General features: G+C 43.5%; 1 protein-coding gene across 1 annotated transcript in view; it reads left to right on the forward strand.

Annotated features, from left to right (window-relative positions):
* Positions 1–22,075, forward strand: part of ano2b (anoctamin 2b) — a 47,434-nt gene extending 25,359 nt beyond the window's left edge. The window contains exons 18-27 of the mRNA XM_067390861.1: positions 282–483; positions 1,213–1,324; positions 1,531–1,588; positions 2,820–2,920; positions 6,083–6,228; positions 8,234–8,386; positions 8,498–8,550; positions 11,014–11,195; positions 19,479–19,584; positions 21,039–22,075. Coding sequence (XP_067246962.1) covers positions 282–483; positions 1,213–1,324; positions 1,531–1,588; positions 2,820–2,920; positions 6,083–6,228; positions 8,234–8,386; positions 8,498–8,550; positions 11,014–11,195; positions 19,479–19,584; positions 21,039–21,407 — 1,482 coding nt within the window. The 3' untranslated portion in view covers positions 21,408–22,075. The remainder of the gene's footprint in view (positions 1–281; positions 484–1,212; positions 1,325–1,530; positions 1,589–2,819; positions 2,921–6,082; positions 6,229–8,233; positions 8,387–8,497; positions 8,551–11,013; positions 11,196–19,478; positions 19,585–21,038) is intronic.
* Positions 22,076–25,965: the final 3,890 nt, after the last annotated feature.

Raw genomic sequence — 25,965 nt, forward strand, 5'->3', positions numbered from 1 at the left:
ACGAGGGCACATGAATTTAAAAAAAAATGATGATGCGCACGGATAAAACTTTTAATTTGTCATTATTACAAAGTTCACTTTTAAAAAGTGTGTTTAGACACTTAAGTATACTTAAGTGGCCTTTTACTAATATTACTTTATCTGCAAGTAGTTTTTACTCTTAAAATTTGAAGTGCACTACAAATGCAATGAAGCACTCTTCTTTTTCATTAGGGAAGGCTTAGCCTTCCTTACTTGCCCATATTTCATATCTTGTCCACTTGTTCTCTTTCTGCATGTAGTTTGGAGTGACGTGCGCTGCAGTGTTCAGCGTCATCATTTACCGCATCACCATCTCTGCCCTCATGGCAATGAGTCCAGATCCAGACGTCAAGTCCAATGTCCGAGTGACTGTCACAGCCACCGCCGTCATCATCAACCTAGTGGTCATCCTCATTCTAGACGAGATCTATGGCATGGTGGCTGCCTGGCTCACAGAACTGGGTGAGATTTTACCACCGCCATCCTCATAACAGCCTGTGCATCACTTTTGGTCAACTTATCTCTTTTTTGGATGTCCTTCTTCTCCTCTTCGCTTACCCACACGGCATGAATCTTTGATTTGAGCCACTCCAGGAACGCTGGAGAAAACTTTGCTTGTCAGTTAGCCATCACAGAGATTTCCTTAAGAGACGTTTTAATAAATGAGAGTCTCTGGGGATATGTAGGGAAGGAAGGAAAAGGAGAAAGCATGTGTTATCATCTCGTGAATAAGACATAGATTTTCCCGTACTTCTTTGATTTTCACTCTTAAAGTCTGACCACACACAGTCTGTCTCACCCTAATGCTTTAACCTACTTAATTCATGCTTGAATGTGTTTTACAAGACTTACTGGAATTTGGGCTCCTTCTTGAGTCTGCCCTATAAAGCATTATGATGAATTTATTGCCAAAAACACCGTGGCACTGCCTGTAATCTATTTTGGCAGATGAAGATTTAGGGAACGCCAGAAAACATGTAATCCCAGCCCAAACGTAACCATATGGTCTTCTGAAGAGTTTCATTTCTCAACCTTCAACCTACTGAACAGAAGTTGCTGAAACATGTTGGGAGAAATTTCCAAGCCACCCATTTTATTATGCTTGTCAGAATACAAGCTTTTGAAATTGTCTGCACTTTATCCAGAACATATCTGTCTAAATACCAAATAATTTTATTCACATGTCTGCAGAGATCCCTAAAACAGAGACCAACTTTGAGGAGCGTCTGATTCTGAAGGCTTTCCTCCTGAAGTTCATGAATGCCTATGCACCCATCTTCTATGTGGCCTTCTTCAAAGGGAGGTAGGTGGACAACTTCAACTCCAAAACAATGACTTGTAGGAGAAAGAGAAAAGCACACAAACACGCACATATTCAGTCTTTGGTAAATGTGAAGTCTGACTGCAGCACAAACATCTGGCTTTAAATAAGACCGGCATGTGACCCTTGGCACTTCCTTTCTTAGGGTGAGAAATATCCAGTGACCCTTATTCATGGGTTTTTTACAGGTTTGCAGGCCGCCCTGGTGACTACGTTTATGTCTTCAATGACTACCGTATGGAAGAGGTGAGTACAGTTATGCTTTTGTGCTACAACACCATGTTCAACATTAGAGCTTCACGATTCATTGAAATAATCGTGTTTATAAATCATGAAACGGCTTAGTGCAAAGTTTGCAATCTAATTAAATATATGCATTGCGTGTTTCAGTGTTGGGAAAGGTTACTTTTAAAAGTAATGCATTACAATATTGTGTTACTCCCTAAAAAAGTAACTAATTGCATTACTAAGTTACTTTTTATGGAAAGTAATGCATTACATTACCTTTGCATTACTTTTTCACATCTGGCATGGGCTTGCTTGTTTGTTTTATAATAACAAATGGCAAATGTAAAGCCCTTTCACACCAAAAGTGAAATGAGCCTCAGGCTGAAGGAGATACAGGCACATTTATGCCTGTACAGTAGAGGGCGCAGCTCAAACAAACCTTTCAGCTGTGCTGCCATTCTGGATTACAGAAGAATCGGATGCAGGAGAAGAAAGTTCAACACTCTTATTTCACAAATAAAAACGAAAAAAAATTAAATGCAAATGTGATGTTTAACTTTTTGCTTATTAGTATGGTTGAATCGGATCATCGAAGGTCAGCAGCAAAGACATTGGTTAATAAAGTGAGATTAAATACATAAAGTGTATTTGTTTTATTTAACATATTTAATTACTGCAGGTTCGCGTAATATTCTGAGTTTGCATTTTGCTGTTTTTATTCATTTTGAGGAATACTGAATCTGTTTTGTTCAAGTGAAATGCAGGTCAATAAATGGGAACACAAAGTAACTTGCGTTACGTATTTGTAAAAGTAACTCGGATATTTTGTTTTAAATATACAAGTAATGCGTTACTATACTAGTTACCTGAAAAAAGTTTTACAAGCAAGAAGCTCATGATCTGTGTTCTGTCTCTGTGTTTTCAGCAGCTCAATTCACAGTAAATGCTGCTTCACACAAACTCATTTCTACATATGTTCTGAGTTTGGGTCGCTTATAATGTGTTTTTGGAAACCCAACATTCACCAGCCATCTCTCCTTGTAACGAGAAACGCATATAACAAAAAAAAAAAAAAAGACTTTTCCACCAAAATAAAAGCTCAGTGGTTTTGGGATTAAAAAATGAATCAAGAAAGTCAACCATAAATATTAGTATTCTAATTCTACAACTGTACTGTAAAATAAAATAATAATGATTGAGCAACTCTATTCATAACACTGTCATAACATCTTTTAATTTCTCTTCCCAGTGTGCTCCTGGTGGCTGTCTAATCGAACTCTGCATCCAGCTCAGTATCATCATGTTGGGGAAGCAGCTTATTCAGAATAACATCTTTGAGATCGGCATTCCGTAAGTTCCCGCTCCTCTCAGTGGATCTCATAAAACGTGCTCTACCACTAAACAAAATAGCTTTTCTATCTGGAAACTTCACAAAGATTGTTCCTTCAGATAAACAGTAAATTCTGTTGGTTTATAGCTACAGGAAATCCAGAGATTGTAAGGTGGGCTTCTCTCAAACTGTCTTCATGACTTTCTACATGTCTTTCTTCAATTCCTTTTACTCTCTTTTTGCACGCAGGCAAATTTTATAGCATGCCTGTCCTTGCACTCTAATAGGCTGGATTCCTGTCTCATTACACATGTTTGCACAAGTGCCGCATCACGTCATTAATGAACAAGATAAAATGCAAATCAGCAGATGAAGACTGATGTTAGTGTCATATATGGAGTAAAGTCTGTACTTGTAGAGTATGTAAACACAGAGAGACAAATCATCACAGGTGCCTTATGTGTGAGGTATGCGTGCATTAACACTTGTGCATATGGAATGATTACAAAAATCTGGGACGAGATTTCCCCTGAGTGGTGGAAAGGACCTCTGAGTCGTGGACTTTCCGTTCTGTGGAAATCCCTTTTTAACCTACTTCTCCCTGTCCTTCACAAGTACACCAGCTACAACCCATTCTCTGTGTTTGTTTTTTTCTCTATATACATTTAATTTTCACACAGATCTCTTTGATGTGTGCAATTTTGATTGACGCATCCAGTTGGTTGTGCGTTATCTGATAAACTTTCACATAAATTTATGATTCATCGTATGACTCAGATGGCTTTATCTCTACATTTTTGTCATGCATTCTGGCCAATTTTAACGAACTCACACAACTCGTTCCCATGGCACCTGCCTTTGTTCCTTGCGGCATGCAACCCCAAAACATCTTTTTACGATCTACGACAGCAACTCAACGTGAATTGATTGACAGCCACTCCAAATCAGCTGTCCTTCACGGCAGCTCTGTCTTTCCTCTCTCTTGTCTTGTTTGCCCTTACTCTAGTTGTAAACTGCGCCAACAAGTCTGGCATGTTCCACAAAATTGTCATTGCAGTTGACCTGTCTATCTCCCAGTTTCACCTCTGAGGTTGTTCAGAGTGCATAAGTAGTTCATTTAACAATGCAAATCAAAAAATATGGCTCATGAGGGAGTACAAAGTCAAACCCATTCTCCTGTTCAGTTCTATAAATACTCGCCTTGAATTTCTTTTTTGGGGGGAACGCACAGAAGTGGACTAACTTTGCTGGAAATGTACCATGATGGAGGTCAGTGCCACTCGAGGTCCCTGACCTACATAACAGATCTAATCTCCCCACAGACCAATGCCATTCCACAATATTATAATAATGTGCATGCTAAAAACAGAGCCTTGTATGTTTAAAAGCATGCTGCATCTTAGTTAAGTCTATTTTAGTTGACTAGTCAGTTTCCACCAGTAGGGGTTCGCGTGTGACTCAATTTCGTATTCCCAAATGCAAATGCATTCCAACAGCTGGTAAACGAGAGCTTTATCACGGATGGAGGAAAGCACTTATGATACAAAGGCGTGCATTAAAAAGTAATGTGCTGGAAAAGGCTGTAGTTTTGGAGACTAAATAATGCAGCAGATGCATTTGGAGGGTTTTATTGGGAGCGTTAATAAGCTATAGATGGATGGACCACATGGACCATTTCATCCACTATATTTGGCCAGTCTAACGTGAGCTGTCATGCTCTCGCACTTGCTGTCCTGATGAGGACTCTCCGAACATGAAGGCATGAACCCAGAGCAATGCCTGTGCAGTTCCTTCTGTTTTAATGACTTAAAAATGGGGTCAAATGTATGTTGTGGTTGTGATCACATGCCATGTTTGCTGGCGTGCTTTTATGGTGAAATATATCCTGTTACATTGAGCTTTTGAATTTTACAACTTGGGTCATTATATCAATTTAGTTTTCAAAACCCACTTATGCTAGCAACCTTTTTTTTGTGACTCTGAAATCCCAGACTGTTTAATGAGAAGTTTATGAGTGGTTTGTCTTTAAATGTGGAATAGCTCCAAACACTTATTTGTGGTCACCACCAACTGATGAAGGTCTTGTGATCTCCACGGGCGCTTTTAGGTAATGTTGGGTGTTTTGGGGTCGACAGATTTGCTCTATAGATTTGCATTCTTTTTGTTTTTATTCTTTTACATGTAACCAGGCTGGAACAGACAGCCTTGTGTCTGTGTGGACAAGTGAACAGATGTGTACAATAATGAGATTTCCAGAGAGTTCTTCCGAGGCTTCTGTGTATGTGTGCATCAAACTGGTCTGTCTCCTGTATGCCCTGTGTGTGGTTTATTAACCAATTAATCATGAAATGTCTGGCCAAGATTCATGCCATTTTAAGTTCATTCTCATGCCAGATCACTGAACTCATTCACACAGAGGAATAGAGTGCAACAGTCGGGTTCCTGAAGTAAAAACTCCATTCATTTTCTCCATAGGGAATATGATTTTTAACTCATAAACCTTTAAAGACAGCCTTACAGTGCGATTGTTAATCACTGGCATTTGTTTCTGTTGAAGGCATTATTTCAACTAGTTTTAAAATAATTGTGTTTAACAAAAGAATTTGTGGTGAAAAACTACATTACCCATGATGCAGTACAGAAAATTCCACCATTCAAGACCAGCAAAACGCACCAGAAGCTCTCCTTAACTCCACCCACTTACCGTAAATGACGTAATTGTCTCTGACATGGGAGACAGGCACTCTAACAAACATGGAGGCTAAAGACTGTAGCCGCTAACGTCAGTCGCTAGTGTGCCTCTTGAGAGGTTTACTTGAACAGCTCCTAAACCTCACTCCCATCCGGGTCACGGCACCAATGTAACCCCTCGGGTCCTACTCGGCCCGCTCTATGCAGGCCTCGTACCCGGGCCTCCAGCATGGGAGGCGGCCATGCTAACAAGGAGGCTACAGACTGCAGCCTCTAGCAATAATAGTAGTTGTGTAAAAATAAACAAAGCACACATCATGTCAATGAGCCATGTGTTTGCATAAAATTTATATGCAGTTCTTAGAAACAAACCTGACATTTGACTCACTATCAAATCTGGGTCATTTTGGCTGCAAGGTCAAGTTTATAGCAACGGTTTGTGTGTTTACATTCTGTCTCTCTCTCTTTCTCCCTCTCACATCCCGCTTTAGAAAGCTGAAGAAGCTGTGCCGCACGCTCAAGGATAAGGAGCGGGACCCCAAGGAGATTGTGGAGCAGCCGGGTCGCCGCCAACAGTGGCACCTGGACTATGACCTGGAGCCTTTTGACGGACTCACGCCTGAATACATGGAGATGAGTGAGTGACACTCCACTGTGTGTAAAAGTGAAAGTAAAGTGTCCTCAGGGTGAAGTGCTGTGAGAAAACATCTGGTTAATCTAACTTGTCCCCTTCGGCGGGAACAGCAGGATTTGTAGTCGGAGGAATGCTTTGGTCTATGGATTTGACACGCCCCAGAGTTTCACGAAAGACGATAAAACTCAGTAATTAGAGTTTGTAACAGTTTTAAGGGTAAAAATTATGAATGAGCTTGTGAATTAGACCAACAGCCCTTGCATTTGTTTTTACATCTGTGTTTACAATCGGGAAAGAGCCTACATTCGCTAGCATGTGGCTTGCAGTGATACACAACTGACTGAGTGTTTATGTAAGTTAACGTGTTTGCGTCTGCAAAAGATCTGAAAGCCTAGTGGGTAAACAGCAACTTTAAACATATGAAAACCAATGCAAACGTAAATTACTATTATTTATTCTGCATTTATACAATCCAGTTATGCTGAGAATGCAAGATGCCGACTGATGTTTCCTGACACATTTGAAAAAAATAGATTTCTTTCAACTTGACTTGAAACAGCTCTGTCTAAATAAACATTTGTTTAATTCTTCTTTTATGTATTTTGCTATAGCTATAACATTTAGTGCAGGTACTACAATATTATCTTTGTCAGTTATAATGGTTCCCTATCATGATTGTTGATTAAGTGGTTTGATGTGGGGCGGTTTAGTCCCTGGAGTGTCAGCGAGTTGCATAACTGTCTATCAGACTTGTGCGTGAGAAAACCTGCACCTCAAAAATGTATAGATGCTTTAATCCACTGCCAAGTGAAACAGATTTTCTATTTTTTCTTTTTTTTTTAAACAAGAAACACTTATGAGACTCTTTGACTCAAAGAAATGATTGAGGTGAACTTAGGACCCTTCAGTAATAACACTAGTGGGAGATCAACACCTACATACTGTGAAAGATATTCTCAGTGAGAGCGGAAGAATGAGACCCAGTCATATGGATGTTTATGTAGGATACCCTCCGGCCTGATCTCTCTCGAAGCCATTGTTTGGTTGCTGCACAGAAAAAAGCCATGCGTCAATCAAGCCAAAGAAGGAAATGCAGTTTCCCACAAGGCTTATGTTCCATGTGTTGTTGATTGACAAATAATCAGCTTTGTGCTTGACACCTGTGTTGGTAATGTTAGAAGTCAGAAATACAGAGTCTGTTTCTAGAACAATCGCCACATCAAATTAGTAGTGGTTTTCCCATTGTCATAATTATTTGTGTAACTTTCTTAAGAATTTATATCATGTATGTGTGAACACGTATACTTTTTAAAAATTGTGTTGCCTCCTTTTCAACAACAGGATATGCACTGTAGTTCAAAGGTTTGGGGTCAGTAATCATTTTTTTGTTGATGAAAGAAATTTAATCTAGCTTTAATGCAATAAATTGATTAATCTTAAGGATCATGTGACACTGATGCTTTGCCATCACAGGAATAACATTTTAAAATATTAAAATAGAAAACAGTTTTTTATTATTACAATTACAGTTATTATTACAATATTGAATTACATTTTACATTACATTTACATTTATGCATTTGGCAGACGCTTTTATCCAAAGCGACTTACATTGCATTATACTATACATTTGTATCTGAGTATGTGCAATCCCTGGGATCGAACCCATGACCTTGGCATTGCTAATGCCATGCTCTAACCACTGAGCTACAGGGAAGCAAATTTAAAAAATTGTAATAATATTGCACAATATTACAGTTTTTAGTGTAGTTTTGATTATGATTTGTATAAGTACAGCCTTGGTGAGCATAAGATGCTTCTTTCAAAAACATAAGAAATCTTTCCAACCCCAAACTTTTGAAAAGTTTTATGAATTCAACATTAAAATCCTTCTTCCTGGTAACAGACAGCAGTCATGAGTCTAGCTCTCTAACGCACATAAATCAAACTCCAGTTTGCAATCCAAATGTCTCCAATGTAATCTCCATGTTTGTTTTCCACTTTGCAGTCATTCAGTTTGGCTTTGTGTCACTCTTTGTGGCCTCGTTCCCGCTGGCTCCACTTTTCGCTCTCTTAAACAATGTCATCGAGATCCGCCTCGACGCCAAGAAGTTCGTCACAGAGCTTCGCAGGCCAGATGCCGTGAGGGCCAAAGATATCGGTGAAAATCTTATATTAATATTTACACCACAGCAATTAACTTGCACTCTAAATCAGACTTGCTCCTGAATCCATTAATTCAACCTCTGAATTGAAATGTTTCCTCACACAGGTATCTGGTACAACATCTTGAGTGGTTTGGGAAAGTTCTCAGTCATCATCAATGTGAGTTTCTGCTATATAACTTATATAAGTCCTCTTTACGGAAAGTTCACAAAGACCACAGGGTGAATCCTTGTTAAAGAGATCCTCTTATTGTTTTCATAAGACTTAGATGACCAAGACTATATACGCCTGGGGTCACATTATTCATGGAAGAAATCGATTCATGTCACAATTTATGTTCTTGCATTGCACAGATGTTCTTGCACCCCCACAGTTTGCTTCATGCATGTAACTCTAGCTCAAAATTGAATGATAAACCCCAAGAAGATTTGTTTTAATAGATGTGATGTTCACAATATGAGAAGTAAGCCTTATGGCAAACCTGGTAAAGATCCTTTAGCTTCTCTTTGAAATTTCATTAAATAAGCCATGTTTACTCAGCAGCCCAACATCTGATTCAATCCAGCTGTGCAGTTATTTCAGAAATCAAGTATTCGCTTAATGTTACAGCTTTAAATTGCCTTTTTAATCCGAATAAATGGCTCCTGTTATCAATGAGACCACATGTGTTTCTTAGTGGTCTGGATTATGTAACAGTTCAAGTGCAAATTTGCTTATTTTCAACCCTCTTTGTATTGTTATAATGTTGGTTGTGTGTGTAAATGAACAATGTTTACTCGGACCAAAAATTTATTTTAATTTTGTCAGCAAAAGTCTGCCAGATGATGCAAAACATGTCTTTTGACAACTCCAGGGCTTTCGAGAAAACTACAGATTGTACTTCCGCATTTTTGTATGCCCACCCACAGACAGGCGGATTGACAAGGTTAAAAAAAGTTACAAAGTTAAGGGTAGGTTTATCACTGAAAACCTTCTTACCTTAATGCAAAGGTGTTTTGCCTTGGGGGTGTTCCTTTTCTTTCCAATTCACTGACAGAATGGCAGATTCTTTCCATTTTTTTCCTCTCCATTTGGCCTAAAACACTGTGTTCATTGTTATCCAGTTTGAAATGGAGACTACAAACATGGAGATTTTTCAGTTTTTCCTTTGTGGCATTCTCTCCATATTTACAATTCGTTGCAGCCCTTAGCCGCTGCCCACAATGCACTAAATCCTTCAAAAATAAAAGAAAGCCAAAAATAACTCACTCCCATTAAACACTTGAATTCTTGCACCTGGGAGCATAGTCAGTGAAGTTTAATTAAAAGCCCATTTTGTTAGTGGTGAATTGTCCCTTTAATTATAGTTCTACAAAAAGCTATAGATCTCGCTTGTTCACATTTTAACAGAGGTGTAAAGAGTACCTGAAAACCATATAATTGAGTAAAAGTACAGATACTTTACAATGAAAATGACTCCATTACAAATTACAAGCCACCAATTCCAAAATGACTTGTCCCACTTTATATTAAGTGGCCTTAAATACTATGTATTTACATTTAAATTAATGATTTGACACAATACACTTATTGCGTACATACATGTTTTTACATTGTACTTATATTTGAAAAACACCTGCATGTAATTACATCTGTAATTAATTTCTGTAATTACATTCATAATTACACTGTTGACCCAACCCTTACACCTTACCCCTACCCTTAAACCTACCCAAACCACCAAACCTGTCCCTAACCTTACCCGTATCCCACTTCAATAGCAGAAAAAGTGTTTTGCAATTCAATATGAACCCAAATAAGTACATTGTACTTATTTTTTGATGTAAGTACATAGTAGTTAAGGCCACTTAATATAAAGTGGGACCAAATGACTTAAGTAAAAGTCTTAAGAGTATCTAATTTTAACAGTATTTTACTCGTACTGAATATAAGCTTAAATATGCACTAGTCCTCAATACATAAGAGACATGCCAGTTTACAAGTTCATTTCTAAAAGCACGTCAAAATTGCAATAAATCAAGGTCAACACAACAGCCTACTAAACGTCTACAAACTCTCAAGTCTCAAGAGCTCAAGTGCACAAAAAGGCCATAAGTACACCAATGTCCTTCAAAACTGTCTCTTCAATCTTACGGATAAATAAAATAATGTTAATTAAAATTAAATAGTCAACGTTTACTTGCACTGGATTTGCTAGTTTCTCACCGGCTGCAGTCATGACCTCATCTCATAAATCAAACGTGCGATTTAGCAACTACCTGCTAATTCACTCGCATTTACGTAAAGTAGCCTTGTTGACAAGTTTGGTTGAAAAAAGGCAAAATGCACAAGATATAGTACCTTCAGTGCCCTCAGATGGCAATATGGCTTCTTTATAGCAGAAACAAACTGCTGCAGAAAAAGTTAGGTGCCATGAAAATGTAATGTGTAATTGCATTACTCCTCATAAATGTACTGGAGTAAAAAGTACATATACTTATTCAAAAACGTAGTCAAGTAGAGAGTAAAAGTAGCTCATATCTTTGATATCCAGTCAAACTACAAAGTAGCCAAAAAGATACTTAAGTGCAGTAACTAATTACAACCACTGCATTTTAATTACATATTCTTTCATCATTTCAGGCATTTGTCATCTCCTTCACATCAGATTTCATCCCTCGCCTGGTCTACCAGTACATGTACAGCGAGACGGGGACCATGCACGGCTTCATCAACCACACGCTCTCTTACTTTAACGTCAGCAACTTTAAACCTGGAACTGTGCCTTCCATCTCCGGTCTCGGCAAAGACATTACAGTCTGCAGGTAGGAAAAATGAACTATATTACTATGAATTATTATTAAAAAAAAACTTCATTGCCAAACACAAAACCATGAACATTACCATCAGTGATAAGTTCAAAACTAAACAGTATTTTTAAGCAAACTAAACAAGCACCGATTTTTCACATCAGAGTGGTTCTTCGTAGGACAGCACACAGGCCGTGAACAGCCGTAGGACCCCTCATTTGCACCTCTTAAATCGTATCAGAAATAAACATGTGTCGAAACTATAATATTCTGAACATACTGATCCTCTTGGAGAGCGCCTGGGGAGATTCTTCATCAAATATTTCCACACCTGCATGTGGAAAATTCAGATAGTAGGGCAATGCAAATGGTTCTTTTACAGACCAGGCTATCCAGTTCAGTGGTAAATTACGAAGAACTGAATCAATTGACTTAATGTGAATAGAAAGGGTAGCTTGTCAGTTCTTTTATAGTTAGCTGAAAGCACATATTAACCAAAATATTGAACAAACAGACACGCACATCTGATTCTTTGGAAATCTACAGGACTGTCACAGGTTCCTTTTAATGGTAATGAACAGACTTCTGCAGAATTTGGCTGTCATTCACAAAACTCCTGCCTTTTGCATGTTTCTTTATTAGATATTTTGTTACACTTTACAATAAGGACTCATTTGTTAACATTAGTTAATGTATGAACAGTGAACAATATATATTTTTTGGTAACACTTTACAATAAGGTCTCATTTATTAACATTAGTTAATGCATTACAATGAGCAATACATTTGTTGCAGTATTTAATGTTAACTAATACTAATGTTAACAAATGTTGAAATGAACATTAATTAAGATTAATAAATGCTGGAGAAGTATTGTTTCATGTTAACGTACTCGGTTACTAACGTAACCTCGGTTCCCTGAGATACGGAACGAGTACTGCGTATGGGGAAAGGTCTCCCTTTTTCCCCGCTGCTGAAGCCTTTTTCAATAACGCAGTGTAACTGCACCGTCATTGGTTCACTCATAGACAAGTTGTTGAACCAATGGCGGCGCGGCATAGCTGCGCGGCCTATGGCGACAAAGCGCGCGAATATTCCCGCCGAAATGGGCGGGGTATAGGGCTATATAAGCAGGCGTTTCGCCATAGGATTTCAGTGTCAATCGACTGAAGCGACGACCCTGAGCCGCAGCCTCGTGGCACGGCAAGTGACGCAGTACTCGTTCCGTATCTCAGGGAACCGAGGGTTACGTTAGTAACCGAGTACGTTCCCTTTCGATACTTCACTCGTACTGCGTATGGGGAGCAATTCAACCACGCCGTGCCACGGCTGGGAACGATATAGCTTGCATTTGGCCACCCAGAGGGGGGCAAAAAGGACAAGCGGAGGCAAAGCCTAACCGAACCCATGGTTACACTGAAGGAAGATACTTCCTATGGTGGCGTGAAGCGGGACCTGTTGGAAGCCGCTAATCACACCGACAGGACCCGAGCTTGTAAGGTCGGGACATCGAGGTGATAGAACCTGACAAAGGTGGACGGCGAAGACCAGCCGGCCGCCTCACAGATGTCTTGGATGGAAACTCCGTTGGACCAAGCCCACGAGGAAGCCATTCCTCTAGTGGAGTGGGCCCTGACTCCTATGGGGCAATTAGTGCCCAGTGAGGAGTAGCACAGGTTAATAGCATCCACTATCCAACGGGAAATGCGTTGTTTCGAGACCGGAGACCCTTTGGTGCGGCCGCCAAAACAAACAAAGAGCTGATCTGACTGTCTGAAAGACTGTGATCGGTCTATGTAGGTCCTCAATGCCCTGACTGGGCAGAGTAGCTGCAGCTCTGGTTCGTCCGCCGAGGGAGGAAGAGCAGAGAGCGAGATGACCTGAGCTCTAAACGGAGTTGAGAGCACTTTAGGGACGTAGCCATGCCTAGGTTTCAGAACGACCTTAGAGTCACCAGGCCCGGGTCGAGGCACGCAGGGTTCACGGAGAGGGCCTGCAAATCGCCAACACGCTTTACCGATGCTAGTGCTAGTAGCAGAGCGGTTTTAGCGTTAGGGGCCTGAGGTCGGCTGAACCCATTGGTTCAAATGGGGCTCCTTTCAAGGCCCTGAGGACCAACGAGAGGTCCCAGGAGGGAATAGTGAGAGGGCGAGGAGGATTCAAACGCCTAGCACCTCTCCAAAACGGATCACGAGCCCGTTTCGTCCCACCGATTGGCCAGCAATAGGAGCGTGGAGACGCTGCAATGGCTGCTACGTAAACCTTAAGCGTGGAAGGGGAGCGCCCCATTTCCAAGCGTTCTTGGAGGAAAGACAGTATGGAAGATACGTCACTCTCCACAGGGTCTATGTTGCGTGTTGAACACCAATCAACAAAGACTGACCACTTCTGGTCGTAGGCGACTCGTAGATGGGGCTCTAGCCTGAGAAATGGTATTTAGGACGTCCTCGGGGAGGCTAGTCGGCTCCCATCGAGGGACCAGAGGTGCAGAGCCCAGAGCTGCGGCTGTGGGTGCCAGATTGTTCTGTTTGCCTGAGAGAGGAGGTCCCGTCTCAGGGGAATCGGCCACGGGGCTCTTAGAGAGAGCCTGAATAGCTCTGAGGACCAAACCTGGTTCCTCCAGAGCGGGAGCCACCAGAAGGACTCTGTGCTGGTCTTCTCTGATACGCCTGATGACCTGGGGGATCAGTGCGATCGGAGGGAAAGCATAAAGGAGCGTGCTGGGCCATGTGTGGGCCAGAGCATCTACTTCCTTCGAGAAAAATGTTGGGCAATGAGAGTTGTCTTCTGAGGCGAAGAGGTCTACCTCTGCCTTCCCGAAGAACTCCCAGATCGTGAGGACCACTTGGGGGTAGAGCATCCACTCGTCGGAGGGGATGTTGCTCCGTGACAACATGTCCGCACCCAGATTGTTCCTGCCAGGAACATGAGTCGCTCTGAGCGACTGAAGCCTCGGAAGAGCCCATTCCAGCAGACGTTTCGCCAGAGCGCATAAGCGGCTGGACGAAAGACCGCCTTGGTGGTTCAGGTATGACACCACCGTCATACTGTCTGACCGAACTAGAACATGACGTCCCGTCAAGTAAGCCTGAAAGAACTGAAGGGCTTTCATCACTGCTAGCATCTCTAGACAGTTGATGTGTAAATGGCTTTCCTCGTGGCTCCACGAGCCGAAGGCCGGTCTGCCCTCGCACACAGCGCCCCAGCCCAAGTTGGAGGCGTCTGTTGAGAGCACCGTCCTCCGTGAGACCGCCTGTAAGGGGACTCCGCGTTGGAACCATACTGGATCCATCCAAGGTTTCAGGGCTAGAAGACAGGCCCGATTGACCTTGAGACATAGGCGGCCGTGCCGCCATGCGCTGGGAGGAACCCGGAACTTCAACCAGTACTGAAGAGGCCGCATCCGAAGAAGGCCTAGCTGCAGCACCGGGGAGGCGGAAGCCATCAGCCCTAGCAGCCTCTGGAAAAACTTCAGAGGGAGATAGGCTTTGTTCGTGACAGATGCCGTGAGCTGCTGAATTGCCAGGGCGCGCTCTGGCGAGACTACTGCCGTCATACGGACCGAGTCGAAAACTGCTCCCAGAAACGAGATTCGTTGAGTGGGGCATAGCGAGCTCTTGGCTAAGTTGACCCTGAGACCCAGGCATTGTAGATGGCTGAGGAGCACGGATCTGTGGCGTTCCAGCTCGTCTCGTGAACGGGCTAAGATGAGCCAGTCGTCGAGATAATTCAGAACCCGGATTCCCATCTGTCTCAGAGGGGAAAGCGCCGCGTCCATGCACTTGGTGAAAGTGCGGGGAGCCAGAGACAGCCCGAAGGGCAGGACCGTATATTGGTATGCCACCCCTTCGTATGCGAATCTCAAGAATCGTCTGTGACGGGGGCTATCTGGATGTGAAAATACGCATCCTTCAGGTCCAGCGAGCAGAACCAGTCCTCGGGGCAAATGTGCGCGAGGATCTGCTTCAGCGTCAGCATTTTGAACTTCCGTCTCGTGAGGAGTGATTCAAAAGCCTGAGGTCTAGGATGGGTCTGAGACCGCCATCCTTTTTGGGGACCAGAAAGTAGCGGCTGTAAAAGCCTGTCTCGCTCTCTGACGGAGGAACCATTTCCACAGCTCCTTTTTCCAGCAACGACATGACTTCGGCCCGGAGGACATGAGCGTCGTCCGGATTGACCGATGTTTGAAGCACCCCGGCGAAGCGGGGGGCCGTCGTGCAAACTGGAGCGAGTAGCCCTGGTTTACGATCCCCATGACCCATTCTGACACATCGGGGATGGCCTGCCAGGCCTCGGCCCGAGTGGCTAGGGGTTGAATAATGTTGGGTGACAGACCGCCGTTGAGAGGGTCGTACACCGCGAGGGGTGGAAGAGGAAATTTGCTCTTTTTGTGATGAGGTAAAAAAATTTGTCCGCCGTGAAAACGGCGTTTAGATGGGCGCAACAGGTGTGGGCCCAGCTGTCACTTGGAGTATGTTTCCCACGCCCGGAAATAAACGAGGGCGGAGAGAGGAAACCCGTGGGAGCTTTTGGGGTGGTCCGGTCGTAACGGGACGGTCCCCATCCTCTTCCTGTCCGACGAATCAGGACGACTTCGGAGGCACCGGGTCCAGCACAATCCTGGGCCGGGGTCCCTGGCGCCTCGGGAAGGGAGGGCGCTTCGCAGGGCGCGAGCGCTGGCGATGCTCCTGGGGGGGCGGCGCTGCCTGTGTTGCAGGTGGGGCTGGTTTGTTCTGCTGAGCCGGCGCAGTCCTGGGGCGGCTAGACGCAGAAGCGGAGCTGGAGCGCTTAGGCAAGAAATGCCTCATAGCCTGAGACGATTTCTGCGCGGCAGTAAAGCGCTCAGTGAAGCCATCCACTGCAGGCCCGAAGAGACCAGAAGGCGAGACCGGGGCGTCTAAGAAGGCCGTCTTGTCTAGGTCTTTGATCTCCGTTAGGTTGAGCCACAGGTGGCGCTCCAACACGACCAGGCTGGCCATGGAACGACCGATGGCCTGGGCCGTAGCCTTCGTAGCTCGCAGGGCAAGATCCGTGGCGCTGCGGAGATCTTTGAAGGCTGGCGCGTCGATTCCAGACTCATCCAGAGAGCGGAGGAGTTTGGCCTGGAATGCTTGAAATATGGCCATGGTGTGGAGCGCAGAGGCAGCTTGGCCCGCCGAGGTGTAAGCCCGTCCAGCCAGAGTAGAGGTGGTCCGACAGGGCTTGGAAGGAAGGGCCCTCTTCGTCTTCCAACCCACAGCCGCGGGAGGACAGAGGTGAGCAGCCACCGCTTCATCTAGGGGTGGCAAGCGCTCGTATCCCTTCTCCTCGGCGCCGTCGACGGCGGTGAGGGCGGAGCGGTGCGTAGTGTGGAGGCGGGCAGAGTAAGGAGCGCGCCACGACTTCGTCAGCTCTTCGTGGACCTCAGGAAAGAAGGGCGCTGAACGCTGGCGAGGTGCTTGGCGGCGGCCTGGCAGAAACCATTCGTCCAGGCGGCTGCGAGACGGCTCCTCTGGAGGGGCCCACTCGAGGTCCAGCTCTTCAACGGCTCTAGACAGGATGCGGAAGAGCTCGGCATCCATGCCCTGGCCATGCTCGATGGGTTCCAAGGGAGGCGGTGGAGCGGGGTCTTCCGGCTCGCCAGCCCATCCTTCCGCTTCGGAAGCCGCAAGAGACATGGAGTCGTCTTGTTCGTCGTCTGTTCCCCCGAATGAGACGAGGTCACTCGCTTCTGCGGAGGGACGCTGCTCAGGGCGAGAGAACAGAACTGGAGAGAGAGTTCCCTGGGAGGAGAGGGCGAGGCACGCGGGGGCTGGGCCGGCGTGAGCTCGCTCAACTCCTGGCGCTGAGTCGCTCTACCCCGCTGTCTTTTCCTCGCCGGACCGCGGGAGGGAAGGAGACGGGAGGGCGCGAGCGGCGAGGATCGCCCTCAGTGAAGAAGGCGACCCGCGGCGCAGGGAAGCGAGACTCATACACTCGCAGTGCGGGCATGAGTCTCCAGCGAGCGCGCCGTCTGCGTGGGGCTTGCCCAGGCAAGCGACACACTCGCTGTGTCCATCGTCGTCGTGCAGGGGGGCCCTGCAAGTACCACATGAGTGGCGGGGCATCGTGAGACGCCGCTGCCGTGAAAACGGCAATTGGGTGGCTCTTTTAGAGCGGCGAGGGCCGCGGAAGCTCTTAAAGCGGTGAAAACCGCTGGAAATCGCTCTTTTAGAGCGGCGTTTAAGCCGCGGATGAAGCTCTCAGGCGGCGCGCCGGATGGCGGCAGGGGACGCACAGGAAGCGGCCGGAAGCGGGAAGCGGGAGGCGGCGGCTCGGCGACGGCGCTAGAAGCTGCAGTCCGCGAGGGCGCCGGGCGCTTTCTTCCACCGGCGAGTCCAGGCGAGTCCGCTGCGGGAGCCTCTTCAGACGGCGGCGAGAGCAGAAGGCGGCGAGCTTCTTCGGCTTCAGGCGGAGATCAGCGAAGAGAAGTAGATGTCGTCGCTGAAGGAGAAAACACTGAAATCCTATGGCGAAACGCCTGCTTATATAGCCCTATACCCCGCCCATTTCGGCGGGAATATTCGCGCGCTTTGTCGCCATAGGCCGCGCAGCTATGCCGCGCCGCCATTGGTTCAACAACTTGTCTATGAGTGAACCAATGACGGTGCAGTTACACTGCGTTATTGAAAAAGGCTTCAGCAGCGGGGAAAAAGGGAGACCTTTCCCCATACGCAGTACGAGTGAAGTATCGAAAGGGAACTATAGTTAACTAATGAAACCTTAATGTAAAGTGTTACCATTTTACTTTTCTTTTCAATCTTTGTCAGTGTTAGTTAATAAAAATGCAATTGCCATTAAGACTAATGCATTCTGTAGAATTATTGTTCACTGTTAGCTCATGGTAACTAATTAATGAAACCTTAAAGTGTTAGCAGATATTTAGCTACAACCATTAATTCATTTTACAATAATCAGTTCCACAGAATTCTGCAGATTTTTCTCAATTGTCAGAGCAGAAAATGTGGAAAATCAAGCACAGATTCTGTGTGGGCCTAAATAGTTTTGTAAATTATCTTAATGTGAAAAATAGTTTTCTTATGTAGCAGCACTGTTCGCTTGTGCTGATAATAATAGTAATTGCATACATCGGTTCTCTGGAAAGAATTATCTCTTGTTAAGATCACGAAAACAAACAGCATTAACCCTCACATCCAAATCACCGCAGGCAGCTGAATGGAGGAAACAGAGAGGGAGAGAAACTTCTAGATGGGACTCCATCACCCCGAAGTGTGAGATCTCACCACTGCTTTGATTATCTCAGGCGGCCTTCACAACACAGATCAGAAGCATGTCAAGAAAAGTGCTTTTATCAGAACCTGTCTGCTTTTGCTGCTCCAAGCAGTTGAGAATGAGATTACGCTTGTTTGTTGGTGGACATCAGCTACTCGGACCAAAGAGAAGTGGCAATCTGATGTCTGGGTTCCTTTGACCCTCGGTTGGTTTGTTAAGAGGACAGATAGATGGAGAGGGAGCAAGAGAGCAAGCTTGTCAGCATTCTAAAATAGGGTTGGGGAACAAATCAAGCCCGTGTTTTTACTGCACCATATTTGCCCTTTCTGGACTAGTATAACCAAACAAGGACTTCACCCCAGAGACCGTGTCTTTAGATGAAGATATCTGACTGTCTGAGGAAATCAAAACCAGCCTAACACATTCCACGTAGATTACTGTATATGGCCATGAAATCAACGTCCTTAGTGTGTTATTAAAGACTCAGAGTTTACTTCATAATTCAATAGAGGAAATCAAAACTTTTGGGAAAAGCCTGGTGTAATGAATTAGGCCAAGTCAGTCTGATCCTGAACAGATAACCAAAACATGCTCTCAATCATGAAAAAGAACGTCTCCTCCTACTACAACTATATTATTTAACTGCACCTTTCTGGTGATGGGTTTTAACAATTCAAAAGTCATATTTGTCAATGTATCCCAAAGAGGAAACAAATCCACTTAAGTAGCTGTTAAGTGACTCAACAAGGATGCAATTCCTTCTTTTGCACTTATATCTTCATCATGATTAATAATGCTGTTGTGTTGTTTTACCCTTCTAGAAGCATGTGTTGGGCATGTGTTTAAAATTTTCTGTGTATTTTTATTGCCAACCTCAATGGAGATGAATTAGCTTACAATGACTCGGGGTGCCTGTTCTTTCTTTCTTTCTTTCTTTCTTTCTTTCTTTCTTTCTTTCTTTCTTTCTTTCTTTCTTTCTTTCTTTCTTTCTTTCTTTCTTTCTTTCTTTCTTTCTTTCTTTCTTTCTTTCTTTTTTTTTCATTTTAGATACAAGGACTACAGAGAGCCGCCATGGTCGACTGAGGCGTACCAGTTCTCTAAACAGTACTGGTCGGTTCTAGCTGCTCGGTTAGGTTTCGTCATATTGTTCCAGGTATAAACTACTTATTTTACCATTATGCCCAAATCTGAAAGCTCCTAAAACATCCAACAACAACAACATTTATTTATAAAGCACATTTAAACACAATGTAGATTGTTCCAAAGTGCTGTACAAAGTACAAAACAGATCTGCACAAGAATAATTTACAGGTTTCCAAATGCAAAAGAATAAAAATACGATTTAAGAGAAGATTTAAAAATGTCCAATGAAGGAGCAGACCTCACATGATAGGGGAGACCATTCCAAAGCTCGGGCCCAGCCATAGAAAATGCTCGATCACCCTTTGATTTATAGCAACACCGAGGCACAGTTAAGAGCAAGTGAGAAGAAGTGCCCTAGTGGGACAGTGTGGTACAAGAAGATCACTTATATATCCAATAGTTTCACCCCAGTGAATGCCAGAAATTCCAGAATGGGGGAACGTAAATGTAAAAGCCACACAATAGCTACCTCAGCAACATGAGAGGTTCAGCCACACAAATGAAGCAGCCTTTGCACATTAGGATTAATAGTTATATGTCGGTCAGAATAATTGCTGTAATTCATCAGAAATGTCCTGCTGTCAGCATCTGTGGGTGGAAACTAATTCTATTGACATGTAATGAAATGCCATTCAACTTTAGTGTTGTTCCAAACTCATAAAATGACATTCATAGTGACCAAGGCTGTGGAGCTGCTAAAAGGGCTAGAAAATGTAGATTTTCATTTAATAACAATGTAAATTCACTATTTTCATCGCACAAAGCTTTAATATGACTTCATAACTCAAATGTTTAAATGTCAAATTAATATTTGTATTTAGCAAGGATGTATTAAATTGATCAAAAATGATTAAAGACATTTATAGTGTTACATTCTGTTCTTTTTTAACTTCACATAAGAATATTGAAAAAAAAAGGTAACACAAAAGTATTAAGTAGCACAACTGTTTTCAACATTGATAATAATAATAATAAATGTTTCTTGTGCAGCGAATCAGCATATTAGAATGATTTCTGAAGGATCATATGACACTGAAGACTGGAGTAATGATGCTGAAAATTCTGCTTTGCCATCACAGGAATATATTAAGATATATCCATTAGAAAGCAGTTTTTTAAATTGTTATAAAACAAATAAATGTAGCCTTGTTGAGCATAAGAGACCTCATTCAAAAACATTCAAAATCTTTCAGACCCCAAACATTTGAATGGTAATGGTAGTCTATATATAAACTGCATACGAGATTGTTTTTCCTTCATGACTATATGAGCCTCGTGATGAGGAACTATGTATAGACATCACTGGCAGAGCTCCAATACCTGAAATGCTTTCTGGTGTGTAATAGATCCTCCATCTATTGAATAGAAAGATATATGCTTTCTTCTCTGCCACTGTTGTGTATCATCTCCTGTGCCCCACCCATGAATGTATATATAAACTTACATGTCCTTCCACTCCTCCAGAACCTGGTGATAACCATGAGCATGCTGGTGGCCTGGGTCATCCCGGACGTGCCCAAAAACATCAGCGAGCAGCTGAAGAAGGAGAAGACTCTTCTGGTGGACGTCTTCCTAAATGAGGAAAAGGAGAAGTTGCAGCTGATCCAGAGCCTGTTCTCTAAAGATCTGACCCAAGAACAGCAGGAGGAGGTGCAGGTGTCTGATCAGACCTCACTTCCCCTTCAGCAAACCCACCCTGGTCCGGTCCTTCCCGCCCCCTCCCCGGCCTCCACGGCTCCCCGCACGCGTCCCCGAGCTGCGAGCTTTAGCCAATTCACCCGCCAGATGTCCATGTCTCCCCGCAGCGATATCACCCAGCACACGGCCGTGTGAAGGAGGTCGGGCGAGAGAAGACGAGTCAACCGGTGGAGCATGTTTAACAGTGCCTGAGCGCTGAGTTTTGAGGATTTGGTGAAGTTTAAGGCTCTGCGTTGGGAGTTTTGGGAATCAGGTGCCTGTGTTGTCACTCCTTTTGGTCACTGAACTGTATGTCTGAACGCCTGTGTACAGGCTCCACGTCTGGTTTTTTAAACCCGTAGATGTTTTCAGGGACATCTGACACACAAACTTGAGCTTCAGTAGGACCGCTTGCAGATGCAGTCATTCCATATGCATTGGCGTTCGTCGGGCACAGGAACACGAGCGGGTCTCACATGCTCTTGGAGCGTTTATCACCTTGATCTGTTCTCGAACGAGGATGCTTGTCGGGACAAACTAAAGAGCAGCACACATTTGGTGACGTTGCGCAATCTGTACATGCTGTCCAAATGCAAACTGCTTTGCACATTGTCCACGAGATGTAGCATATAACGGCAAATAATAACCCTTCATTTTCTCAGGTAACAGCGTCACTGTAGGCTGTATTTGTTCTCATCAATATGACCATCGTTGGGTTAATAAAGACTATGATGCGTGTTAGTAAGTTAAGGTGCAAAGATCACAATTTCGATGTGGTACTGCGACGTATTCTGTGAAATATGTGGCGTTTTGTCTTTTTAACGTTTCGGTCCTCTCGTAATGTAACACATTAAAGCAATATGTAATTAAACTCAAGTTTGTCAATCCATATATTTATGCTATGCCTCCTTCAGATAAAGTGCAGGGCTGTAGATTCGGATCACACAGCGTTCGCTGTATTCATGATTGTGAAGCAGCTGGTCTTTTTGTGCCATGTCAACTGTAATCCTCCCATGAATTTGCCATCACCGGTGTGGGAAGGTTGAAAGGGGGTTACCGTCATCCAGGGAGGAAACATGGATGGATGTTGTGTGCCAACATCTGGCCATCAAGTCATCATTCACTATGCCTCATAGGACTTAATACTCATGCAAGAAGAATAAATATTTAATCCCAATTATGCGCTAGTGGATTTTCTTTCTTGCCCTCAAGGCATTGTGCTACGGGTCCCGCGGGGTCAATTCACTTGTGTTCCTGACTTCTAGCAGCTGCGCACGTTGTTTGTTGTAATACCCTGATGATTGGCACACATGCTTACCAAAGCTAGCTTTACCCAGTAGACACCGCTTCTCTATTCTCTTTTTCAGGTTTACCAGGGCAGGATTTTGATCTTTTTGTGTTTTCACCCCAGAGCCACGTTTGATTTATCCCTGGGGTCTGAACTTTACAATTCAAGAGGATTACAATCTTGGCAGATTTGAAGTCTATCCTATGTGCTTTATAGTTTCATTACACAACCATGCTGGAAAATACACATAAATATTTGCATTTCCCACAGATTAAAAGGCATAAGATGTGGGCAAAAGTTAAGCAGCTCAAGTCCAGAGGAATTTACCAGCCCAGCTTCAATGCCCATCTCATATGACGGGCATCTGTAAGGTTGAGGCTTGTTTTGTTACCCCCTTTCTGCCAAAGCGGTTAATAAAAAAAAACAACAGCAACAAAAATATATATATATAAAAACTACAACCACTGGCTCCGCACCCTGTACAAATATCAAAGTCCCATATGAAGGAAATACTTAAAATCTGCAATCAGTGTTGATGCAATGCTCTTCATCAAACAAAAAAAGATGACAAGAACTAATTCAAAATGAATTAAACTTTTGATGAAAAGAGCAGATTGGAAGTCCTTGTGTAAGATTTAATAAGGTTTTTCAAGTGTCCTCAAGTGTCCCCTTGCGCAATCACAATCCAACCTGCCGCATGCTGCGGGCCGGAAATGACATGTTGGTGGGTAATCTTCCTCAAAGCCTTTCTTCATCACACACAGCAGTGATACAAGAGCAGGGACAGATTTACCTGATAATTAGGATTTGTTCTCTGTGTCTTTCTGATTGGTGAGCAACTGTTCTCCATCTTGGTTATGCATAACGTCTGCCTACACAGCGTAGTGTAAGTTACACCAGTGATATTGCTGTTGTGATTGACTGCAACATATTCTCGTCCTAGTTGAAGACACACAACACTGTGCTGTGCTGGTGCATGGTGGGAGTGTGCTGTCAGAGACTCTGCTTTCTGAATTAAACATCTGCACACGGAGATGAGCAAGAGACCTGGAATGAGATCTGTGACACAAACCTGAATCTCTCTCTCCCACAGGGCGTTCCTTCCTAGGGTGAGATGACGCACGGGGTGGTCAATTAAAATGCTGGAGTCAATGCATTGTTAATGTAAGAGGGATTTTTGATAAGCTTAACTGAAGCACAGCATCACTAAACTATCGGAGAACGCACGCAGAGTTTCACGATTCCCAAGCTGCATGTGTGCATAATTATTCTTTGCATGCACATTTCCACTGTTAATAATATTGTGTTTTCTTGTAATAGCCATGCAATTTTTCGCTCAATGTTATGTTTTAGAGATGTTGTTTAGGTTCTTTATATAGTAGTTTAATATAACAAATAGTGTCTAAAAGCAAAAGAGGCACTGGGGGTTGCTTTCAGGTTCACTTGTCTTAAATGGCCTAAAGCACTGGCTTTTATCTGGAGTCGTTACACACCAGGCTTTCACATGGTTTCAAGTGTTAGCTAAACTTGAAGATCGCACTATTGTGCGTTTCCACGGAAGCTCTGCCAATGGCACATTCCATAGTCAACTAGACTGAACCTTCAGATGACCTGATTTGTGAGTGATAGCCATTCATTTCCTGTCTTTTTCTTCTTTTCCCAGATTAGGCTGCGTTTGGAATGGAATACTAGCTTAATAGGTCTAACTTACTAAATATCATAAGTGCCCTGACTACAATTTTTCAAAACTATAAAGAGTGAAATGTTGTCATATGTGACATGACCTGATTATTATATATCCCAAAAATATCCTTTTTTCATGAAATTATGTAAATATTTTGGGAGATAAAATAATAGCCCCTTTCACACAGCAATCCTGGTAAATCACCATAAAATTACCAGAACGACTTTTCCAGTAAATACACAAATGCACTGTACACACAATCAACGGCATTCCATATTTTTTCCCGGTAAGATACCATTCACACATCAGTATCAAAATACCAGTAAACTTATCAGAAGAGACCTTTAAATGCTGAGCCGCTTTCTTCATTCACCTGGATTAGGAGAAGAGATGCATACAATAGCATCACTTATGATTGGAAAAGAAGTCAGGGTCTTGAACGTGAGATGCAGCGCGACGGTCAGATGTTCATCTATAGCGTCTAGCTAAAAGCATCGGAACTTGCGTAAACAGCTCCGACAGAGCTTTATTATTGGCTCAAAGCAAACTTCTTACATCAGTAGGTTCTGACCTTGTACGTGCTCATACCAGTAGTAATCTCCATTCTTGGTTCACGCGCATGATACCGGTAATTTACTGGTAATGTTACAACTTCTCACACCAGGAAAATGCCAGAACTGATTTACTGGTATTTTTGAAAAGGTCCTGTTCACACATGATCTCATAAGAGTAATTTACCAAAGATGTGTGAAAGGGACTAAAGACTGGTACTAGTTCCTGTTGAATAACACTGATTATCTCTTCATTACAGCACCTGTTAGTGAGTGTGGGATATACAGTGGGTACGGAAAGTATTCAGACCCCGTTACATTTTTCACTCTTTGTTATGTTGCAGCCATTTGCTAAAATCATTTAAGTTCATTTTTTTCCTCAATGTACACACAGCACCCCATCTTGACAGATAAACACAGAATTGTTGAAATTTTTGCAGATTTATTAAAAAAGGAAAACTGAAATATCACATGGTCCTAAGTATTCAGACCCTTTGCTGTGACACTCATATATTTAACTCAGGTGCTGTCCATTTCTTCTGATCATCCTTGAGATGGTTCTACACCTTCATTTGAGCCCAGCTGTGTTTGATTATACTGATTGGACTTGATTAGGAAAACCACACACCTGTCTATATAAGACCTTACAGCTCACAGTGCATGTCAGAGCAAATGAGAATCATGAGGTCAAAGGAACTGCCTGAAGAGCTCAGAGACAGAATTGTGGCAAGGCACAGATCTGGCCAAGGTTACAAAAAAAATTCTGCTGCACTCAAGGTTCCTAAGAGCACAGTGGCCTCCATAATCCTTGGAAGATGTTTGGGATGACCAGAACCCTTCCTAGAGCTGGCCGTCCGGCCAAACTGAGCTATTGGGGGAGAAGAGCCTTGGTGAGAGAGGTAAAGAAGAACCCAAAGATCACTGTGGCTGAGCTCCAGAGATGCAGTCGGGAGATGGGAGAAAGTTTTAGAAAGTCAACCATCACTGCAGCCCTCCATCAGTCGGAGCTTTATGGCAGAGTGGCCCGACGGAAGCCTCTCCTCAGTGCAAGACACATGAAAGCCTGCATGGAGGACTCCAAGATCGTGAGAAATAAGATTCTCTGGTCTGATGAGACCAAGATAGAACTTTTTGGCCTTAATTCTAAGCGGTATGTGTGGAGAAAACCAGGCATTGCTCATCACCTGTCCA

Source organism: Chanodichthys erythropterus, chromosome 8 (assembly GCF_024489055.1).
Source record: "Chanodichthys erythropterus isolate Z2021 chromosome 8, ASM2448905v1, whole genome shotgun sequence".
In the NCBI taxonomy this organism is placed as follows: domain Eukaryota; kingdom Metazoa; phylum Chordata; class Actinopteri; order Cypriniformes; family Xenocyprididae; genus Chanodichthys; species Chanodichthys erythropterus.